Below are 21,268 nucleotides of genomic sequence, written 5' to 3' on the forward strand. Positions count from 1 at the left end.
CCCCATGTTTCTAAGCTGGGATTGGCTCCAGCGCCCCCCCTGCGGTAGATGGATGGATGGAAATACATATATCAATGAGTATAACAAAGTGAAGTTTTTAATGAGACAATCATTGACATTTAAGTATGATATCTATTAATTTTAATTTTTTTTATTTACTTTGTTGATTTTGTTAAGTTATAATGTTAAGGGAAATGTCACAGCACGTCTGAGGGGACGGATCTAGTGACTACTGAACATCTGCAACACACGTTGCATTCATTCAAGGACATTCATTGACACTATGCATTCCCTAACCCTAAAACCAGGTCTTAACCCTCAAAAAGCCCTTTTTTTGTACGGGTGACAGAATGTGAGGACCAACTAAAATGTCCTTGCGTTCCCAAATGTCCTCACTTCCTCACGTTTTGTACGTTTTTTTGGTCCTCACAAAGACACCCATACACACTCTGACCCAAGTCTCTTCTTACCTGCTGACTCTCAGGATCAAACAGCTCCTTTCATCAGACACAGAGAGACACTTAACTACTGACTTCATGTTCTGTATCTCTGACTGTATTAATGGTGCTCTGTGTACAGTTTCCTGTAATAATTAAGAGTCCACATCGTGATCAGTTATTATTTGACGGACTGTTGGCACTTTGTGTGAACTTTCTGTTTTACCAGTTCTTAGCTTCCTCAAACCTTTAGTTATGTTCTTCTTTAATCGACATGAAGCCACACAAGCATCTTTCTGTTTGTGCGTGTGTTTTTAAAGCATCCATGCACAGAGAGCTCTCTGTTGTCAGTTGTGATTGCTGTTCAATCCCTCCGGCTGCGACAGAGACCGCAGCGAGCAGCTGGAGCCTGGAGAGATGCTGCTTTTTTATCTCTCCTCCTGCTCCCTGTCCCCTGCCTTTCATCTCCCCCCTCTCTCTCTCGTCTTCTCCCCTTTCTACAATTTCTTCAGGCTGTTTCTTATTGTGATTCTCTGTCCGTCTGGAGCTGTGTTCATGTTACACTGTCACTGCAGGTGTGTGCGCGCATGCACACACGTGTGTTTGTGAGCTCACAAGATCAAGTTGCTTTTAATTGTTTTAGTGCAGATCATTTTTGATTCTTCAGTTGTCTGTGCTGCGTTTGACTACATTCGGTGAAGGAGAATATGCGTTAAAGATCTGGACACTTCAGCTCAATGTTCACATGATATTTGAAGTCAGTAAATGTGTTTGTATTTGGGAATAATATGAAGAATTATACCATACTACCCCCTAGTATTATTATTACCCCCCTCCCTGGGGGTAATAATAATAATAGGGGTAATATATCCGTAATTTCCATTTTTCATTTCAGCACAAAATCGGAAATTGGAAAAACAAATCAATTTTTTCATTTCGAATTTGTTAACGAATATTGAGAAAACAAGTCGTTTTTTTTATTTCTGGCTTTATTTTGAAGAACGAATGAACGAATGATACACGGATTGGTGTTCTCCACATTATGAGAACACACATTTAACATTGTGCACAACAGCAATAGGCCTATAATAATCTCATCTCCTTGTTTGTCTTAGGAGGCCGTGGGAAGGGTTTGTCTGAAGGAGAGAGGTCGGGACGTGTTGGTGTTGCGTCGCGTGACGTCGTCAGTCACGTCGCCATCGGAGCGTCCCTCGCCCACACCGTCGGTGGGTGGGTCCAGAGAGGAAGACTGCAACAAGAGGTTAGTCCCACTTTATAATAAGAGCTTTACAAACCAACAGTAGCAACAAAGACATAATCATGGTACTCCTCCCTCTTTTTTTTTTCTCAGTTTTTACTTTGAGGTCTCGGGTTGCAGTCACATTCAAAATATCAGTGTTCCTGTCATTATAGTAGGGTGTGTGTGTCTCTGTGTGTGTGTGTGTTCGAAGATAATGTATGCTTTAGCTTCTGGCACAGAGAATAAAGAGAATGGCTTTTTTGTTTTCAGCTGAAAGGACGAAACAAAGATGACACCAAGACTGGTTTACTTCCTTCCACACATCACTGCATGTGTGTAGGGTCATATGTATCGGTGTGTGTGTGTGTGTGTGTGTGTGTGTGTGTGTGTGTGTGTGTGTGTGTGTGTGTGTGCGCAAATTTTCTCAAAGGCGATCTCTTTGTGCAGTGCTCGTTTTAAGTTGGTATGTGCCAAGACCTAAGGCACAATGTAGGGAGTGTCAGTGACAGGCAGGTTAAGTTGGTGTGTGTGTGTGTTTGTGTATACAGAGCTCACCATAGTTGGTAGCAATCATTTTACTCAGAGTGCTACTGTAGGAGCTGTTAGAGAAAGGTTTTTATTCTCTTAGTTGACTCGGGCAAACAGCAAGGCAGCGTCCCGGAGGCTTTCATGAGTGTTCAGATATGAAAATGACCACTGAGCTAGCAGCTCTAGCTCAAGCAGAGGAGGACATAGATGAGGAAGATAACGACGACGACGACGATGATGACAATACAAGCAGTTCAGAAACCTGTACGTTTGACGTTCCCCATTTCCGCTACATTGATGATGACGACGTGGAGGAGCAAAGGGATGAAGAGGGGGAGGGAGGATGGCGCGGCGGAAGTGGTCGCACCTGGTTTTCGCGCTCTATTGACCGAGAGTGTCGCGACTCTTCGTCTTACAGGTACGTGGTGGTGTCGGGGACGCCGCTCAAAATCCTGGAGCACCTCCTCAGCGACCTGCGGCTGGACGACCAAAGAGGGGTGCCAGAGAGCAGGGAGAGCGGTGAGTTTTGGAGTCACACACTCCGTACATAACAGGCATCCATGCACGCGATGTGAACGTGAGTTTGCACAAAGACACCGACACTAAAGTTTGTCTTGTAACTGAAAGCACGCCTCCCTTTCATCCTTAGGAATTTCATTTTCACAACAAGTCACAACACAACACAGCCCAGTCTGTACCTTTCTCTGTCTCTTGAGGGAGGGGTGGGGGGTTGTGTTTGTCTGTGTGTGTGTGTGTGTGGAGGCATGAATCCATCAGTCCTCACACAACATCCAGGTGCGTGTGTGTGTGTGTGTGCAGTCACTCAGCCGTGTCATTGCCGGTAAATACGATGGAACATTCGAGAGGTGAAGTACACTTAATGAGGCTGCAAACTGATTGCCTCAGGGAGCAGACGTCTCTGCTGCAGATGATTTTAGTGGGCTGTTTGTTTTGCCGCACATTATTTAAGATCGGTTAACAAAATGTAAAGAAGAAAAAAAACGCACGGCACACACTTCAGCTCCTCCTCGTCAGTTGTGGTAAATGGTCAGCGCTTTTATTTCTATCCGTTTCATACCCACACGCACGCTGACGGGAGCAACGTGGGGTTAAGTGTCTTGCCCAAGGACACGTCGTCATGCAGACTAGTGGAGCTGTGAATGAAACCCAGTCTGTGCACTCTAATGGAGCTGTTGATGGGACAGAGAGGGTCAGTAGATGGCAGAGAGTCCAAGAACCATGTACTCATTAGTGCTGAGATTGCAAGCTGCCAGGGCCACGACCCCCATCCTGTACGTTAAAAAGTGCACAAAAGACACAATCGCCCTGAACAATTTATGCTGCTGATTCAGAATTGAATTGAAATGGGAACAAGCGAAGTGTCTTGCATGTTGCGTGTCGACACTGTGTGTGCACCATGATAGATGTGAAAAACGACAATTCGTGGGGTTTGGAGCACAAGGGGCCTAAATGACATCTTGGGCGAAAATAAGTATGAAATAAATGTGCATCATGATGAGTGCTATCAAATGTAAAAAAGAAAATATGGTCCCATTAATAGTTACTTTTTAAAATAAAGGTTGAAAACATAGCCGTAAGTGCACTGAGCTTGGCGCACAAAAGGCCTAAGTAAATGCATTTACGCCTTTAGTGCACAAATTTAATACAACTGCACTGGCACCCTTCAATGTAGAGAAATGGTGCAGCAGGGGCAAAGAAGTGGACAAACAATACTTTAAAATATGGATTTTGTGAAGCCTAATCTCTATAAAAGTATAGATTGCTCAAATATGTTGTTTTTAATCAAGTAATTACAATCAATACAAAGTTTGTAATATTCTGCAGAAGTCACTTACGCCCCTTGTTCTCCAAACGCTCGAATCGTTTGAATGGCAGCTGTGTAAGACCGTGCACTCTTGTCTCATTACTCCTCAAACCTGCCTGTGTGACGTTTCTAAGAAGTTCCTCACCTTTTTTAAAAATTAAATTATTTTCCAATTATTCTGCTGGTGCTTCTTCACCTCGCACACGAGCAGATCCAGCTCCTCAGCGGAGAATCGTTCACTTCTCCGGTTTCACATTCGCCGATTTAAAATAGCAGCGCTCCAGGCACAGGCCTGGCTTTTAGAGGAAATGACGAGCTAAACTGTGATTGGTGTCGCCGATGTTATGCCCAAAACGTTCAGATTCAAGTTCAGACACTAAATACGACATCTTTGTACCTTGCACCTCACTTTACGCCAAGATTACGCGCCATGTAAATGCAACTAACTATTATTTTCGAAATCTCTTGTTTTGTCCACAAACCAAGATGATTCAGTTTTAACGATTCGTTTGTGTGGAGCAAAGGAACGAAGAAAATATTCACATTTAAGAAGCTGAAACAAACTTCACACGGATTAATCGATTTTCAAAATAGTTGACGATTAATTTAGTAATCGATTATTGATTCTTTAATCGTTTCAGCTCTAGTGTCTATTCTCTTGTGCGCCGAATACAATTGTATTGTGTGCCGGATGTGGCCCACGCGCCTCGAGTTTGACACACGTTGGCAGTTGGATCTGCTTGAGCTGTAGATCTCACCTTCTTCACAACTGATCTGTATCACATTTCTCGACAAGGAAATAGGTTAAGTTTGTCACGTCTGTGAAGGTTCCGTGTCATCTAGGTCACAGTAATCTTCACAGATATGAGGAAGTGTTAACCCTTTCCTGAGGAAAGCAGAATGTTCATTCATTGCTGGCCTCACTGTATTCTCAATTAAAACTTTAAACGTATGAACCTGGGGAGGATGACGATTGTTACGGTTCGGTACAGCATCTCCTCTTGTCATAATCAATGGAACGTATTTTTATTTCTCAACTGGTATTTTCTAAAAAAAAAACACAGTTGTCTCCTCTTTGCGCTGTTTCAAGATAAGGCGTCTTTATGTATCAGCTCCTTAGCACCGCCAGTTCCCAGCAGTCCACAGGGAGCCATCTCACTGAATTGCAGGAAGCAAAGGACGAAAGGGGGAGAAATGAATGCAGGAGAGGGAGAGAGAGAGAGAGAGAACTGAGATGGTCTTTGTGGAGGAAGAATGACTGATATTTATTCACTGGAAAAAGAAAAATAACCTTTTTTTTTTTTTTTTTTTTAAAGGCTTAGCTTGTTTTTCATTTGGGTGGGGACAGAATGAGAGATGCAGCAGCTCACGAGTGCATGAGCATGGCGCTCTGTCTTTTCACGTCACGTCTTGTGTGTGTGTGATGCTTTTTCGCGGTCTGCGTGCGCTGAATAAGCATGGGGGGGGGTGGGGGGTGTGCTGGTGTGCACTGGGTTGGTTTTAGTGGACTTAACTGTGCACAGTGTGCAGGATGTTGGAGCAGGCTGGAACATGCTTCCACAGAGAGCGGGCGATTACCCCAGCCATCCATCGCCTTGTACACATAAAAGCAGGCATAACGGCAGCAGATTACTGAGATTAGTTCAATTCCTTTATTTTCCCCTAGTAACAAACAATAAGCTGCCCAAGGTCAGAACTGAACAAGTTCTTCATTTTGTTGTTGCCGTGTCATTTACGAGTGCTAGTGTTTTGCCAGCAGGCAAATGTAGAGGACATAATTATGTTGAAGATGAAAACGGATATTTATCATCGCAGAGAGCTGAGAGAGGGTGAGCACAGGAAGGGGAGGAGAAGCGGGAAAGCATTATACCTGATGATGAGGAAAAGAAAATGAAACCGTTGTAGTGAAGGAGGGAGGCTACAGTATGTGTCAGAGAGGGGAGGAGGAGGAGGGGGAAAAGAAAGCTACCAAAGAGGGTTTTAACTCTACAGGAGAGAGAGAGGCTCCCTGAAAAGAGAAAACAACAAGAGAAGAAATTCTCTGGTGTTTTGAAGTAAGCTCAGTTGGACCTATTTCAAGAAAACATTTTCCCGTATTTATTTCTAAAAGGAAGACTCCTTTTCAAATATTAATGCCACGGCCAATGCTCAGTCTTCTTCTATAATTGATTTATGTGCCGTCTGCCTGATGGAGCCATATTTAGGTCACACTTTTTTTTCCCAGGGAAAGAATTTGATGCACACACACACACACACACACACACACACACACACACACACACACACACACACACACACACACACACACACACACACACACACACACACACACACACACACACACACACACCAAGAGTGGCTCATTACCCATCTGCCATGAGGGCTGTTAATATTCGGCTCAAACCCATTGAACACCTGCTGAGTCACACTCACACTTTCTATCTTTCGCTCTCTGTCACACAAACACACACACACACACACTTATTTTTTATTTTTGTCGGATGTTTAATACCATCTATTGGTGACGTAAATGCTTGCCTTGCTTTCTCTTAAAGGCCCTTGAAGACATAAGATGAGATATTTACGGGTGCATTTCAAAGAGATTCGAATGACAGTGACGGACCTCAGAAGCACATTTGAACCTTGTCACCCTATTAACACATTCAGCTGCTTTTCTTTATGGTGAAAAAACCAAAGCAGTGAGCTGAGAAACACTTGACATTACTGGGTAAAGTGTTTGTATAATGACCTCTTGCCGTTCATCCATTCGCACATCATTTAGATTGAAGTCGGTTAAATAGCAGAACCTAAGCTAGTGCTGCTGACTAATATCCATCCATCACCATTACCTGTACCAATAAAAAGAGCTTTTGTTTACTTGTGTTTCTTTCCTTTGTTACAGAAATGTTACTGGATGACTTCCTGTTGACCTACCTGGTGTTCATGTCCACCAGTGACCTCTGCCAGGCCCTTTTGGGACAATATCCTTATTGGCAAGCACATGCAGAAACAATGATGCACTTTTTACAGGCCAAGTGGAAGGGAATTGGTTTGAAATCCAGGACAGGTGCTCCTGAGCAAGGGTGTGTGATAATAGGAGTTAAATGCAGAAGTACAATTCACCATCTTTGGTATTGACTTGTGTGCAAATATAATTGATTCTAACAAGGCTGTTTCCATTTTAGTACATATTTGACTACTCTCTCAAAAGGAATGCATAGACACAACTGTTAGCTTTAAACATGTGTCATCAAAAACACCAGAAAATGCCAGATTTGATACAAAGGATTTGATAAGGTGTACCTTTTTTTATTTCCCATAGGGGGAATTCTATTGTGTTCTAGAGAACAGCACTCTCCTCCATTGTTGTTTGATTTGTGCCCTGCTGCTGCAATGTTAGGTGGAAGACAACAACACACACAAACGCACATATTGGATATTTTGGATTTCAGTCCATACAGCTATGAAAAACAAAGTAATTTCAGCCTGGTGCTCTGAATGTAGACTTATCCTTTTTAGCCTCCACTTTCTTTTGGCGTCTCCTTGACCACTCTCACCTATAGCAGCACCCGCTGCAGGGGTCAGGAGGAAGGCAAGGACGCCCTCTTCAGGAAACGCAAGGTGCTGCATCTGGTGTCCCACTGGAGCAGGCTTTACAAGGACTTCCTCAAGGAGGAGGAGCACGTCAGGAGTTTTATGAAGGTATGGAAAATGCACACCTTCGTCCACACACCCGGGGCCACACAACAGAGTGTGTCACCCACAGTGGGAAGACCTGCAGAGCTGGGATTGGCTGTAGCCCCCCCCCCTGCAAATTTAATCTGGAGATTAAAATGGTAGAAAATTAGTGAATGATTCTGTGTGGGTTTTCTCCACAGTTGTCACAAACCACACTAGAAGTCTCGGGCACTCTTTATCCTTCCTTGAGTTTTGCACAGCAAGACATTTTCCTGTTAGCTGAACCTCCTGTTAAACTGAACAGCCTTTCCGCCTGCAGGGGGAACCATGGTGATGTTTTTATATCATCCCACTGACAGAGCAGCACACTGATATGCAGACTTTGACATGCATCCACTGAGCAATGATGGGGGTATGGTAATACTGTGTGTGCTCCGTGTCTCTCTGTCAGTATATCTATTTACAAGTTATACATTATGTAATCCTGGTATGCTGTAGATTCACATGACGGGGCCCAAATAGATTTGACAGTTGTCTCTTTGTCATCGACTCGCACAGTTAACACATCCACACACTTATCCACAACAGCCACGCACGATCACCAATCTCTCTCTGTAACCTGACGGCTCCATTGCTCGGCGCCGGGTTGCCATGGAAACCAAAGTGCGAGGGTTGGCATGGGTATAATCTCATATGGAGTGAGTAACCCTGGTGATAGTTGCCTAGTAACAGAGGAACAAGAGGGAAGTGAGGCTACGGTGGGTCAATGACAAAGATAAGCTGGTGTATGCGAGAGTGTTTGTGTGTCACCGGTGGTGGGGGGAGGGGCAGTGTTCAGGTGTTACTCATGTGAAAGGGACAGAAACCTGTTTACACAGTCACCGTATTGGGGTTGTTTGCCTTGTGGAGACAAGAAAACAAGTCCCTGTGTTAAAAATTAGATGGAGACATGACTCTGTGTGTCTTTTTACAATTTGTCAGTGCCCCGCAGTGTTTTCCTGCTGCGTACTAATGCTCCGTCATACCTGCACACAGACACTACTGAGCAGTACAAGGTACAGGGTTAGTTTGATGTGTACACTTGATGGTACTCTGCAAATGAGCCGCACAGGCTCTGATGCAAGTCCCGTGCTCTAATTTGTGCGACAGTGTGATCTGATCTTCACCTACAATGAAGAATTATTATTCACCTGAACTGCTTGATGTCTCCTGTGAAAGGTTGTCTGGAGGTCACTCCATGGCACCTGTGTTGGGTAAAAGTTTGAGGTGCACCATGATTTCCTCTAAATATCTAAACTCTTTACTCTTACTTCTAAATCCTCAGTCATTCTTGAAGTGGTTCTGGTTTCATTAAAAATGTGGGTGCAGTTTAAAGGACCTTGGGTTTTCTCTGTTCATCAGACGCTGTACAGGTGTGTTTTGGAGGATTTGTACGAGTTCCCCACACTGGAGAAAGATCTGAAGGAGTTCCAGAAACTTCTGCGTCGCAGACAGTAAGTGGATTTATCTCCAGATAAAACTTTTTTTTTTGTCCTTCCTGCATCGTCTCCTCACTCTTGTGCTTCTTTCCTCACAGCACTGTGGATGACTGCCCTCCAAACCAAAGGGTACGTTAAAGAGACACACAGACTACTACTATTTTAATAGTACCATATCAGATTGCCAGTTTTTACAATTTAATATGTTTAGTTAGGGTATAATGTGGGCATCATGCATTATTTAGGTCGGATAACTGGTAAGTTATTAATGCACCTGGGTGGGCCTATGTTTTTTATTATCAGAGCGAGAGAGGCAGACAGGATTCCTTTGTTCTTTTAGTGCTTTGCTTGCTTTTGGACAATAAACCCACACAAAAACGATAATAACCAGAATTGGACATTGTTTTCTCTGCCTGCGTTGATGATTCGTACCCACGCTGCAATAGTGGTCGTTTAATTAAGTTTAGTTTGTCTTTGATTTTAGTTTTTACGACAAACAGCCACTACACGTACAGTACTGTGACTCTTTGTGTGTGTGTGTTTTTTTTTCCTGCTCATTCTTTCTGTCAGAGTAAACAAATGTATCAGCAGCTGAGTCTGAAGGAAAACAGTCTGCACCCACGAAGTCCACAGGCAGACACTAGAGATGGTGAGTAAGATCCACAAACACATGCACAACACATGATTACGCAAGAGGATTGTCTGTTAGTTTTAATTTGATATAATGTGCACATGCAAATTGCTTAACTAGCTGGAGCGCCTCATGTCTACTTGAGTACTTCCCTGTAAATATGTAAAACACTGAACTTGGCGGAGAGGTGCGATTCTTTAAAATACTGTAGATACTCTCTGTATCTGCTTCATTTTGATTGTACTATATCTTTTTTTTTAATTCCAGCCTTATACTGTAAACACATTTTAATGTACTTCTCAGTCATTTGCTGCGTGCATGTGAGCACCGACTCCTACCTGAGTGTCCACACACACCCGTCACTGGAGGCCCATGAGATGCTGAGGATTGTGGGTATGAAGATGGACAGAGCAGAAGAGGACATGGTGCTTGCTGTTGTTACAAACACTGGAGGTACACACACACACACGCACGCACGCACACATACACACACACACACACAAACTCTCACAGACACACACTCCCACAGACACACTCTCAGAGAAACACACACTCTCACATACACACACACACACACACACACACACACACACACACACACACACACACACACACACACACACACACACACACACACACACACACTCTCTCACAGACACACTCTCTCTCTCTCTCTCTCTCTCACACACACACACACACTCAGAGACCCACACTCACACAGACACAAAAACTCTGACACACACACTCTCACATACACACACACTCACATAAACACACACTATCCGATAGACACACACTCAGAGACTCACACACACACACTCTCACAGATACACACACTCTCACATACACACACACTCACTCTCACATACACACACACACTCTCACAGACACACTCTCATACTCTCACTCTCTGTAACTGACTGATTACACTGATTGTGTAATTTTTCAATATTTAGATAGAACATAAACAAGTTCTCTCATTTCAGATCATGTCGATATTTTCATTTCTAAAATCTATTTATTATCCCGTTTTTATTTTTTGAAATCACAAATCCAAATTTCGCAATTTATAAATATTATCAACAAATCAGAGCCGACTGCCACTGTCATCATGTCGACAGGTGTTGTGACTGGTGTCTGTGTTTAAAAGCATAATTTTTTTAATGAGTTGGACGACTACACCCATCATAACTTCTTGGTTGTTTAACATTTAAAATAGAATGCATTATTATTATAACAATAACTGCAAAAGTGAACATGCTGGTTTACAATTACTGTTGGCTCTAAATATATCTCTTTCTCCCTCTCTGTCTGCAGTCGCCTCTGCTGAGCGGAGGATGTTACAGCCCAGTGACTGTGTGTATTCAGAGTCCCTGACCCCACAGGGAAAGCTTGTGGCCTGTCGCAGGGATCTCACCGAGATCTTGGTATGCAAACGCAGTGTGTTTCGCTGTGAAGTTTGAAGGTGTAAAGCAAACCTCTCGAAGATGAGATTATTTTGTCCTTTGTAGCTTCTATTATTATCTGGTGAAATCGGGCACGAAAATTAACATTCTGATTTTCCTCCCCTGGCTGATGTATTGGTGTGATAATACATTTGTATTGTGTTTCCATTTAGATACAGTGTGTGTATGTGCATGTACCATATTCTCATATGTGATGCAGATGCACTTCATTTCTTCCTCTGCGCACTTGTATTTATAGCCTCCTTTAACGGACAGCGCTGAGCTAAGCAGGAGGCCGGTGCGACTCTTGGGCATCAACACCTGGGACGTGGCTGCTGCTCTAACACACCTGGACTGGAGCCTCTTCAAATCCATCCACGAGGTTTGTGCTCACTTACACAAACGTATAATGCTGTATATACTGTACGTATGTGGCGTGCACACGTACATCGGTGAATAATGAATTCATGAGCGTGACAGAGGTTGCCGGAACATGAGCATTAAAGATGTAAATTCTCTCTAAGACTTGCTGAATGAGGAGTACAGTTCATGGAGGCGAGTGGCTGTCGGGAAGAATATTTGTTGACAACATGGTGAAGCAGCTTACGGTGAAGCAGCTCACGGTCAAGCTAATGCCTTTTTTCCACTACAGAGTTCCAGCATGACTCGCTTGGCTTGACTATCCATAAGGGATACTGCCTTGTACCAGGTGCTTTTATAGTACCTGCTCTGACGAGGTTCCATGTGAGCTGAACCGAATAGTGCCGAAATGTAGATCTGTCAAAAAGACTTAAAGGGGACATGTTATGCAAAAACAACTTTTTAATCATTTTAATAGTTATATTTGGGACTCTGGAGGCCCTATGAGTAGGCCAAGTGTGACAAATGTTTTTGTGGTCCTCCTCAGTCTAAGTACAGGAGATAAAACACGCGATGTTGACTTCCGCACTCATTGTTAAGTCACAATGAGACATTCCTGGAATTGTTGTCTCACGGAGCTCGGCTTTGTCCCTAAAAAACCTGAGAGTGCAGGCGAAGGCGATAGTATCCGGTCTGCGAAGTGTGCTATTCTTGGCTGCACAGTGCAGCACAGAGTTCTACACAAACTTCCAGCCTCAGAGGATTTACGTGTCCAGTGGATACATTTTATATATGACGGCAATGTGCCGGCTAGAGTCGACAAATGATGTTCTTTTCCAAATGCTAACTGCTGTTAGCTGCCGGAGCCTCAGTTTCCTGTGTCTCACTTGCATTTAAAGGGACACTGTGTAGTATTTATGGGTTTATATGACCCAAAATCCACTTTTGTATACATATTATGTGCTCCTGCATTGTCTAGTCGCTGTATAATAGTTTTTGTTTCATTTCAGTAGTGTTTCAAAAGTCATGTAAAATAACATGGTCGCGAGACGCCATTTTTCTACCGGAGCCTGTAAGGACGAACGCGAGAGAACAAATTAAGCATCGCTTTACTTGTAGCGGAAGTCCCGCCTCCACTCTCTCCGCTTCGTCTGCTACGGCCGTGGTAGCTCGCCCTCTCCCTCGCCTCACAAACCTCATCTGCTGACACGGAGAAAGACAACGAGGACGACATTTGACCAGCCAAGGATACTGTAGCGCTCAGGGAAGGGAGGGGGTGAGCAGAGGAGCAGTTCTTTGTTGTAAATTTCAGCCTCTCCTCTGGATGTCACTATAAACTACTTACTTCACCTTTAAAGAGACAGGCACTCAAAACCGAGCGTTCTGAACAGGGCTGTTTTGGCAGGGTGATTGAACTGCTGTGGTGCTTCATCCTTAAGGTATTTTGACCAAAGCATGTCACAGACATGTTCATTAGGACACCAGGGAACTAGGTTCACTTGGAGAAATAAGGTATAACATGAGTCCTTTAAAAATCCTGAAAATGTGTGTTAATCGCCAACATTTAGCAATGGAATGGATCGCCGACGATCGCGAAGCGCATCAATCACAGCGGCTGTGTCAGACGGAATTAATAAATGAGCACTGAACTTACCTTTTTAATGAACTGTTTCCAATTATTCAGTACACCAAAAAGAACTGCTCTGCTCGACGCTTGTTTGTGTGTTTGTGTCGCAAATGAGGTACTATAGTATTGGAAAAAACGATACCAAACCGAGTCGAGCTGGAAAAGTGCCATGAGTTTCTGCCTCTCCCTGCACTGTATCTATCTTTTCATCCATTTCTTTGTATTTTCTTGTGCAAAATCCGTCAAATCAAATACTTTGTTTACTAAGTCATTTGTTTAGTGGACGTGTGAGCCTCACGATTGCAATTTAATGTTCCACTTGCGCTCCTGAGAAGCTGAATTTCTTTCACTCACACATTCTCCTCCTTCCACATGCAGCAGGAGCTGGTGTACTACACACTGAGCCGGGCTCCTGGTAGCGGCCACACACCGGCGCTCTCGGTCCTTCTCCAGCGCTGCAACGAGGTCCAACAGTGGGTCATGTCCGAGGTGCTCATGTGCGTCTCCCTAAACAAGAGGGTGCAGCTGCTCAAGAAGTTCATTAAGATTGCTGCTCAGTAAGAAATCTCATGCACCCTGAAACATTCACAAATAAATGTTTTTTTTGTTCGGTTTTTGAGTCAAAATCATTGTGTCTCTTTAGTTGTAAAGCCCAAAGGAATCTGAACTCTGCGTTTGCCATCATCATGGGTCTCAACACAGCAGCGGTCAGCCGACTCAACCAAACTTGGGAGGTAAGAGTCCACCAGTGTATCATGTATTGTCTATTTATACACATACTTAAATATACTGTAAATCTAATTCTGTCCTTATGTCGTCCTCTCAGAAATGTCCGGGCAAATTTAAGAAGCTTTTTACAGAGCTGGAGCTCATCACGGTGAGATTTAGTGAACAGAGAAATTATGTGCAGAGTGAAATGTGGTGTTTTGTTTTTTTTTCTGATTTGATGATTAAATTCTGACATTGCTCCTCCTGTTTCTCTCTCGTCTTCTTCTCCAGGATCCGTCTCTGAACCACAAAGCCTACAGGGAAGCCTTCAAGAGGATGAAACCTCCTAAGATCCCTTTCATGCCTCTTCTGCTCAAAGGTAACATCCCCGACCTCCTACTCTTACACACAAACCAGGCACTAGAGCTTATTGTTGTTTTTTTGTTTGTTTTTTTAATGAATGAAACTTTTAATTCTTCCATCCACTGCTCTCAGATATCACCTTTATCCACGAGGGAAATAAGACCTTCCATGACAACCTGGTCAACTTTGAGAAGCTGGTGAGTTGAAGTCTCTCATGATCTTTAGGCTTTGCGTTTGAAACTTTTTCACTCTGATCTTTCTGTAATTTCACATTGTTTAAACCACATGTGCCAAACTCAAGGCCCGGGGGCCAGATGTGGCCCGCCACCTCATTTTATGTGGACTGCGAGTGATGAATTGGTCTTAAAAATCTGTGCTAAAATAGGTCTATGCTGCTTTAAGGTGTGCGTTGACCATAGACTACATTTCCCACAATGCATGGCGATTGTGTTACCCGCAAAGTGACGGCACCGCCACAAGATCACAGCGCATCGTGGTATATGCATCATGCGACGAGTGAAATTGAATAAGTAATAAATACAGAAAGAGTAGTTACCTTTATTTTACATTAAATTTGGTTACAATTAGTTACATTTATTATGTATGACAGTTACATCTGGACCTTTGAGGGTAACCATTATGTGAAAATGGCCCTCAGTGAAAATGAGTTTGACACCCCTGGTTTAAACGGTCATCCAGCAACTTAAGTACATTGTATATAAATGGAAACACAGGATATAATCATAAGAAAAGCTCTCGTGGAGGTGCCATGGTTCATCAATTCATCTAAAATTCCTGCTCCTTATTGATTTTTACTTTTTTGCCCCTGAGCGATTTTACACTTGATCTTTTAAGTTCTAGTTAAGGAAATCACGCTCATCAAATAAATGTAGCCCCACTTATATTTGCTGATAGTATGAGTCAGCAGAAATGTGATCCATCACCTCATGAACCTCGACAGCTCCAGGCCACTGGCACTGAAGAACCTGATGAGATGAGTTATTTTTTTTTAACTTTGACCATGCTGATGGCTCAACGTGGACCGTCTCACTCAGTACATGGAGTACTTCCTAGCTAAATAATGATAAGGACGGGAACACCTCAAACAATCAGAGTTAAAGAGGAGCAAAAACTACTTGGAAATAAGGACTTTGACAACACACAAACACTTTGGTTTTAATTTAGTACTAATTAATGGTCAGGAACATCTAAGTCTTCAACAGTCCAATGACTGCTGGGAGAAAGACACTGAAACAGGACGGTCATTAGAAAAGCAAAGTAAAAATGTGTAAAAAAAAATGTTTTTTTTAAAAGCAGGTCAATTGTCAGGGTCTGAGAGTTAAAACTTTTATTTATATAATAAAGTATATAGTGTCAAAATGTCTTCTGACGAACCCGAGGTCTGCCTTGCTCTGAATAAAGAAAGCATTGACCTCTACAGCCTGAACACTGATGCATCATGTCCTTTTCTCAACCTCGCAGCACATGATTGCAGACACGGTGAGAATGATCCGTCACTGCCAAAGCGAACAACCAGGTGAGTCTCATTGTCTCCAAGGTAAATGAACTTTATTGTAACCGTCAAAACATCATACATGACGCTCTATTTCTGGGTTAAATGAAGGGTCGTTTTTCATGTTTGCATCTAATTATTTGTGAGGAAAATCCAACGCCATCTGCAGTTGAGTTGGTGCACTGCATCTCTCCCTGACAGTTTCTAAGCAACCATGTCATTTCCACCACAGTCTTATTTTCTTTATATGACCATAAAATCTGTGTTTGTACCAAATGTATGTGAGAAAACTCTTCTGCCTGACTTATACATTGTTTTTGTGTGTGTGTGTGTTTCCAAGGCAACGAGGTAATCGGGGTTGACAGTGCGGAGGTGAGAGCCAGTGTTCACTACCTGCACATTATCGACAATCAGCAGACTCTTTTCGAGCTGTCACACAAACTGGAGCCACGTGCTTAAACACACACAATTAAATCCTGTCTCTGTGTGACACACACACACACACACACACACACACTGCAGCAAACTACCAACGGGGGGTGCCAAGTGGACACTAATATGTTCTGACAAAGACACAGAGCTGCACTCTGTCTGCGACGGCGAACACGTGCTTATTAAGGATTTACCGACCTAATTTGTACAGTATCTATTGGACTGAATGTGTTTTTGTTCTCGTGATGAGCTTTCGGTTATTTATGAACCTGTTCAGCAGGTGGAATGTTCCTTTTATTTCTGTCAAAGTCGAGTTGGTCACCAAGGCCTCGTCATCATTTCAGCCTCAAACACAAACTTTATTTTTGCCTGCGCATGGCGAAGCGTCTGCCTCGTGCTGCATAGATTCACAGGACACATGCTGTAGTTGTGTAAATGTGTGACGTGGAGCTTTTTTGTTTGTTTGTTTGTTTGCTTGTTTTTTTTCTGTAGCATATTATTTAATACAAGCAGCAGCCAGTGCAACACTTTGTAAAAAAAAAAAAAAAAACATTTCACAGAGTCCTGGTTGACTTTTAGCCAAACACTTCTCATGCACTATGTGATATTTTCTGTGAATAGATATGAATTATTTGACATAGTACAAAATATGGACCTATACATTATTCAGTGCCAAATGTCACATTGAGTCCTGCAGCACAGATGTACTGTCTTTTTTTTTTTTTTTTTTTTAATCACACTTTTATTTTAATGAGTCCTGGAACGGCGCGTGGAACTGATGCTCTCTGATATCATGACGACTGATTCCCTCGTGCGAGTGTTTTTCCACTCATTCTGGGTTGGAATATTCCTTTACCAGACTGAGTCAAACCACTGCGCCATGAAAAAGAAAAAAATCAGAATCATGAGGAGATTTAAAGTGACTGAAAAGATCATAGACGGGTGATCACAAGCGCAAAGACCTCTCCCACATACACCTCTGCTTCATCCGTTAAATATGCGGAACTTTAATTGTAAAAATAAATGATGACGCACCACTTTCTATTCAAATCCCTGCGTAATCATCTTCTCTCGCTCCGTTTCTCTCAAGTACAAGCAGACCTCCGATGTGTTTGTGTTACTTTGTCCTCGCCCTGTATCCGTCCATGCAGTCACTCCAGTGGTCGGAGGAGCCGTCCAACAGTGAGACTCCTCAATGTTACGTATGTAGTGATGCATGTCTCTCATTGTTTAGATAGTTGTAAACGCATGGGGGTGGGGGGGTTAACGTGCAATACCGATGTCGTTGCCACAGGTTTTTCCTTCATCGTCGCTGTCATTTCAACACAAAGCCTTACAGAACACAGAGCTGCTGCTTTCTCCTGCAGACCATAATGACTCGGAAGCTTTAGCGTAAATCTGTAACGGCCTCGGTGCCAAAAGCACATTCGTTTTCAAGATAGAATTTGAAGGTTGAAGACCTGACATAAATGATTTTAATTGTGTGTTATAAAGTACTGTAGTATTTGTGTATTAAAAAAAACCTTTACCTGCTGTTTTCACTTCCTGCAAATGTGTGATCACTCAATGTGGAGGCAGTTAAAGTCAAACGGAAAGCTGTTGTGGTTATTTCAAATCTAAAATTGCTTAAATATCCCACGTTTTGCAGTCGTCAATGTCCACAAATATTACATGGCATAAACGAAGAAGAATTTGGATGGAATAAGATATTAGAAACAAACTGTTTTTTTCTTATGAAGCTATTAACGGGTTAGAATGTGTGGACATGAACAATAAAAACAGCAAACTTAATTATTTTCTCTTTTTTTTTTTTATTAGCGACAAGCAGCCTCCATTTGTGTTTTCTGGAAAGTCTATATTTTTTATGCGTGTGTGAAACCCTGTTTTATTCTTCTCTTTAATGTTTAAAGATGCTTTTGTGAAACCAGGTCAGTGATTCTGTGACTGAGAGCTGAAAAACCAGAGCAGTGGTCTGTCCATATTCAGTGTCATTTATATGATTAACCTGTACATGACACACACACACACACACACACACACGTGCAGTCACACACAAGAGCAGAGGAATCGTGCTGTATTAGTTATTTATTGTAATACTGTTGTTTATTTATCTATTTCAGAGGTGACAAAACATCTTGGTTTTTTTGTGCCAGGGGCTGAACAATGTGTAAAGTAAAGTTTTTGTTGTTTTTTTAAATGAAGCTGCACTGCTGGAATGTACACGTACTTGTTTCTGTTTTGTGGCCACTAGAGGGCAGCAGGCGACACTTGATTCTTCCCTCTGATGTCACATATTCGCACCATAGGAGGCTGTAGTTCAGTGTTTTATTGGCCATTGTCTTAACTGTGTATAGTTGTTATTTTTAAATTACCATTTGAAATTATGTTTGCATGTTTAAACAAACTACAAAAAAAACAAAGTACACAACGCAAGACAGGACACACTGAAGGCTTTGTACTACTGTAATAATGTTGATGTGTAAATATACGCCTAATGTTGGTAATGTTGTTATTATTTATCTATTGTAAATGGGTAAAAAGAGTCAACCACAAAGCAATACATCTCCCCTCGTGTCCCCTGAACCTTCAGATAGCTGAAGTCTTTTCTAAAGCTGCGTTTTACTATGTGAAACTTTTACTGCAAAAGAATAAATAGTAGGTTTTATGTGACGTATCCATGTGAGAGGGTGGTTCATTTTGCCTCGGTGGTTGTTTGATAAATGTGTTCATCCAGTGTACAAAAGCGTAAATAGTTACAAAGATATAATGAACAAAATCAAACGTACTGAAGCCTTAAAATCTCCAAGCTTCAAACCGGATGAGTACAATTTAAAATATTTAAAATATGACCCTATAGGCAGTATGCAAAATATCAAATACAATTGTGTGGGCCTTTTTCCCATCACCATATGGAAAGCAATTAAAGGTGCCATATGTAAGACTGTGGCCAAAAACAGTTACTACATTCAAATTCAAAATACCGAGGTCTTTTATGTTTCGTTTTCTGACATAACTGGCAACCGTGGTTGCTCGGCAGCTGAGACTCTACTGACTGCAATGATTGGTAGATGCCGGTAGTTAGCGCCACATGTCACAACATGATTTGCAGTCTGACAAATATTTTTTTTTATGCAAATATTTTGTCTGTACTGTTGTTGTTGGTGAGTTCAGTTTGTTATATGAACATTATTCCTGAGTCTCTGTGACATATTAGGAGGATTTTATCGCCAGTTGCTTTAGATTTATTACATAATGCAACAAAATCACAAACAAAATAATTAACATTTTGTCTGGTTATAAAGGATAAGAAAGTATGCAAAGTGTGCATTATGTATGTAAAACTGAAATCTTTTGGAAAAAAACATGTTTTCCAATTACACTGTAACATGTTCAGACCCCCCTCAAAGTTTGCATTTGAGGCTTTCAGTGGGTCTTGAATGTTAAATGGAAAACAACAACTGTTCAGTAGCTTACAATAGATATTTATCATGATAGTTCACAAAATTAGCATAAGTGTTTTTTGTTTTTTTTTACTTTGACCATGTTGATTCATGCAGTAGGAAAGAACATGGAGCTTTGCCCAGTCAAATAATAAAGATGGCAACAGTTCATTTTAATTTACATTGTCTGCTTAAACTGTCCTCAATAAACAAACAAGCAGGTTATTAATTAACGTTTGTTATTTTTGCATTTCACCAATGACATTACAGCAGTACTGCAGACACCCACTGTGAAACTGCCATAAAAAGGAAACGAATCAGAATCAGAATCACAACTTCAACCTGACTACAGATCGACTACAAAGATGAGAGACGTCAACATGATGCTGTTCGCCTTGTTTGCTCTGGCTGTGCCTGCTGTGTCTCCAGCGACGTGCGGTGAGGTTCATGACTGAGGAGGCACTGGATGCACAAATATATGAACCCAAAATTGAAGCTTATATTTCAATTTTGACTTTAATTGAAACATTTAGTTGTTTTAAAAGCTTTAAATTATGCTTTAATCAATTCCAATATTCCATACGGTTCGACAATATGATAGCAAGTAAAGCAAAATAATATTTATCAATATACGTTCAAATTAGATTTTGCATACATTTTGCAATTAAAAAAAAAATAATAATAATAATAATAATTGTGGATTTGGATGGAAAAGGGGTTAATAAATACATCATCAGACAAATATTAATATTTATTTTAGTTTATAATGAACAAATAAAAATAATGAATAAAAATCAGAATGCTACAAATGTACACTTCATTTGAACTCATTCATTTACATTTATTAATGTACACACATCTCTATCTCTATCTCTGTCTGTGTGTATGTGTACATGACATGCCAGAGGCAAATATTCTACGTTTGACATATTTGTCTAAGAGGTTTAGTACAAATGTTTAATACTTTGCCTTTACAGTGAAATTATTGGATGACAAATTTTTTTTTTATTTATTTTTTTTTTTAATGTTTTGTTGAAGTGTTGATTTATGGTTTAGGAACATTCTCCTTCATGATGTAAAGATGTAAAAAACACACACTTCCACACATCCAGAGCTTGTTTTAAACAAATCAATATAATATATATAATATTATATATATATATATATATAGTTATTATTAAAATGAACATACGTGAATCACGTAAACCACACACAGGGGAGGGGCTCTCCGGCTCTCCATGATAACCAGGCCCACACGCCTCTGTCGCGGGAAAATACGGTCTGCACCATTATGAGTAGGGGTGTGAGGCTCAGGGCAGAAATTACTCTTAAGCATGATAAACAAAATCTTACGTCAATAAATAAAACACATTGACGGTGCTGTAAGAGGCGTAGCCTTTAATGTTGTCTTAAAGATCAAAACTATTATAGACTTATCTACAAATGTCGATATAAGCCCACCAACAACACCCCCCCCCCCCCGCCTTCGTATTAACCTGAACTCCTTAGCGGTTAATTTTTAAACACACCTCTGCTCACTGGGTTTTAACTTGTGAAAAACGC

At 41.6% G+C, this 21,268-nt stretch overlaps 1 protein-coding gene across 1 annotated transcript in view; it reads left to right on the top strand.

Annotated features, from left to right (window-relative positions):
* rapgef5a (Rap guanine nucleotide exchange factor (GEF) 5a) overlaps positions 1–16,292 on the top strand; it is a gene marked incomplete at both ends in the record, with an annotated part of 40,556 nt that extends 24,264 nt beyond the window's left edge. Inside the window, 17 exons of the mRNA XM_083900111.1 lie at positions 1,553–1,698; positions 2,624–2,724; positions 6,933–7,023; positions 7,594–7,732; positions 9,110–9,201; positions 9,285–9,315; positions 9,757–9,835; positions 10,121–10,270; positions 11,135–11,244; positions 11,522–11,644; positions 13,628–13,806; positions 13,893–13,983; positions 14,076–14,126; positions 14,249–14,336; positions 14,453–14,517; positions 15,803–15,857; positions 16,174–16,292. Of these exons, the coding sequence (XP_083756237.1) occupies positions 1,553–1,698; positions 2,624–2,724; positions 6,933–7,023; positions 7,594–7,732; positions 9,110–9,201; positions 9,285–9,315; positions 9,757–9,835; positions 10,121–10,270; positions 11,135–11,244; positions 11,522–11,644; positions 13,628–13,806; positions 13,893–13,983; positions 14,076–14,126; positions 14,249–14,336; positions 14,453–14,517; positions 15,803–15,857; positions 16,174–16,292 (1,710 nt within the window). The remainder of the gene's footprint in view (positions 1–1,552; positions 1,699–2,623; positions 2,725–6,932; positions 7,024–7,593; positions 7,733–9,109; positions 9,202–9,284; positions 9,316–9,756; positions 9,836–10,120; positions 10,271–11,134; positions 11,245–11,521; positions 11,645–13,627; positions 13,807–13,892; positions 13,984–14,075; positions 14,127–14,248; positions 14,337–14,452; positions 14,518–15,802; positions 15,858–16,173) is intronic.
* Between the last annotated feature and the right edge of the window lie 4,976 nt (positions 16,293–21,268).

This window comes from Microchirus variegatus, assembly GCF_963457635.1.
Source record: "Microchirus variegatus genome assembly, chromosome: 13".
In the NCBI taxonomy this organism is placed as follows: domain Eukaryota; kingdom Metazoa; phylum Chordata; class Actinopteri; order Pleuronectiformes; family Soleidae; genus Microchirus; species Microchirus variegatus.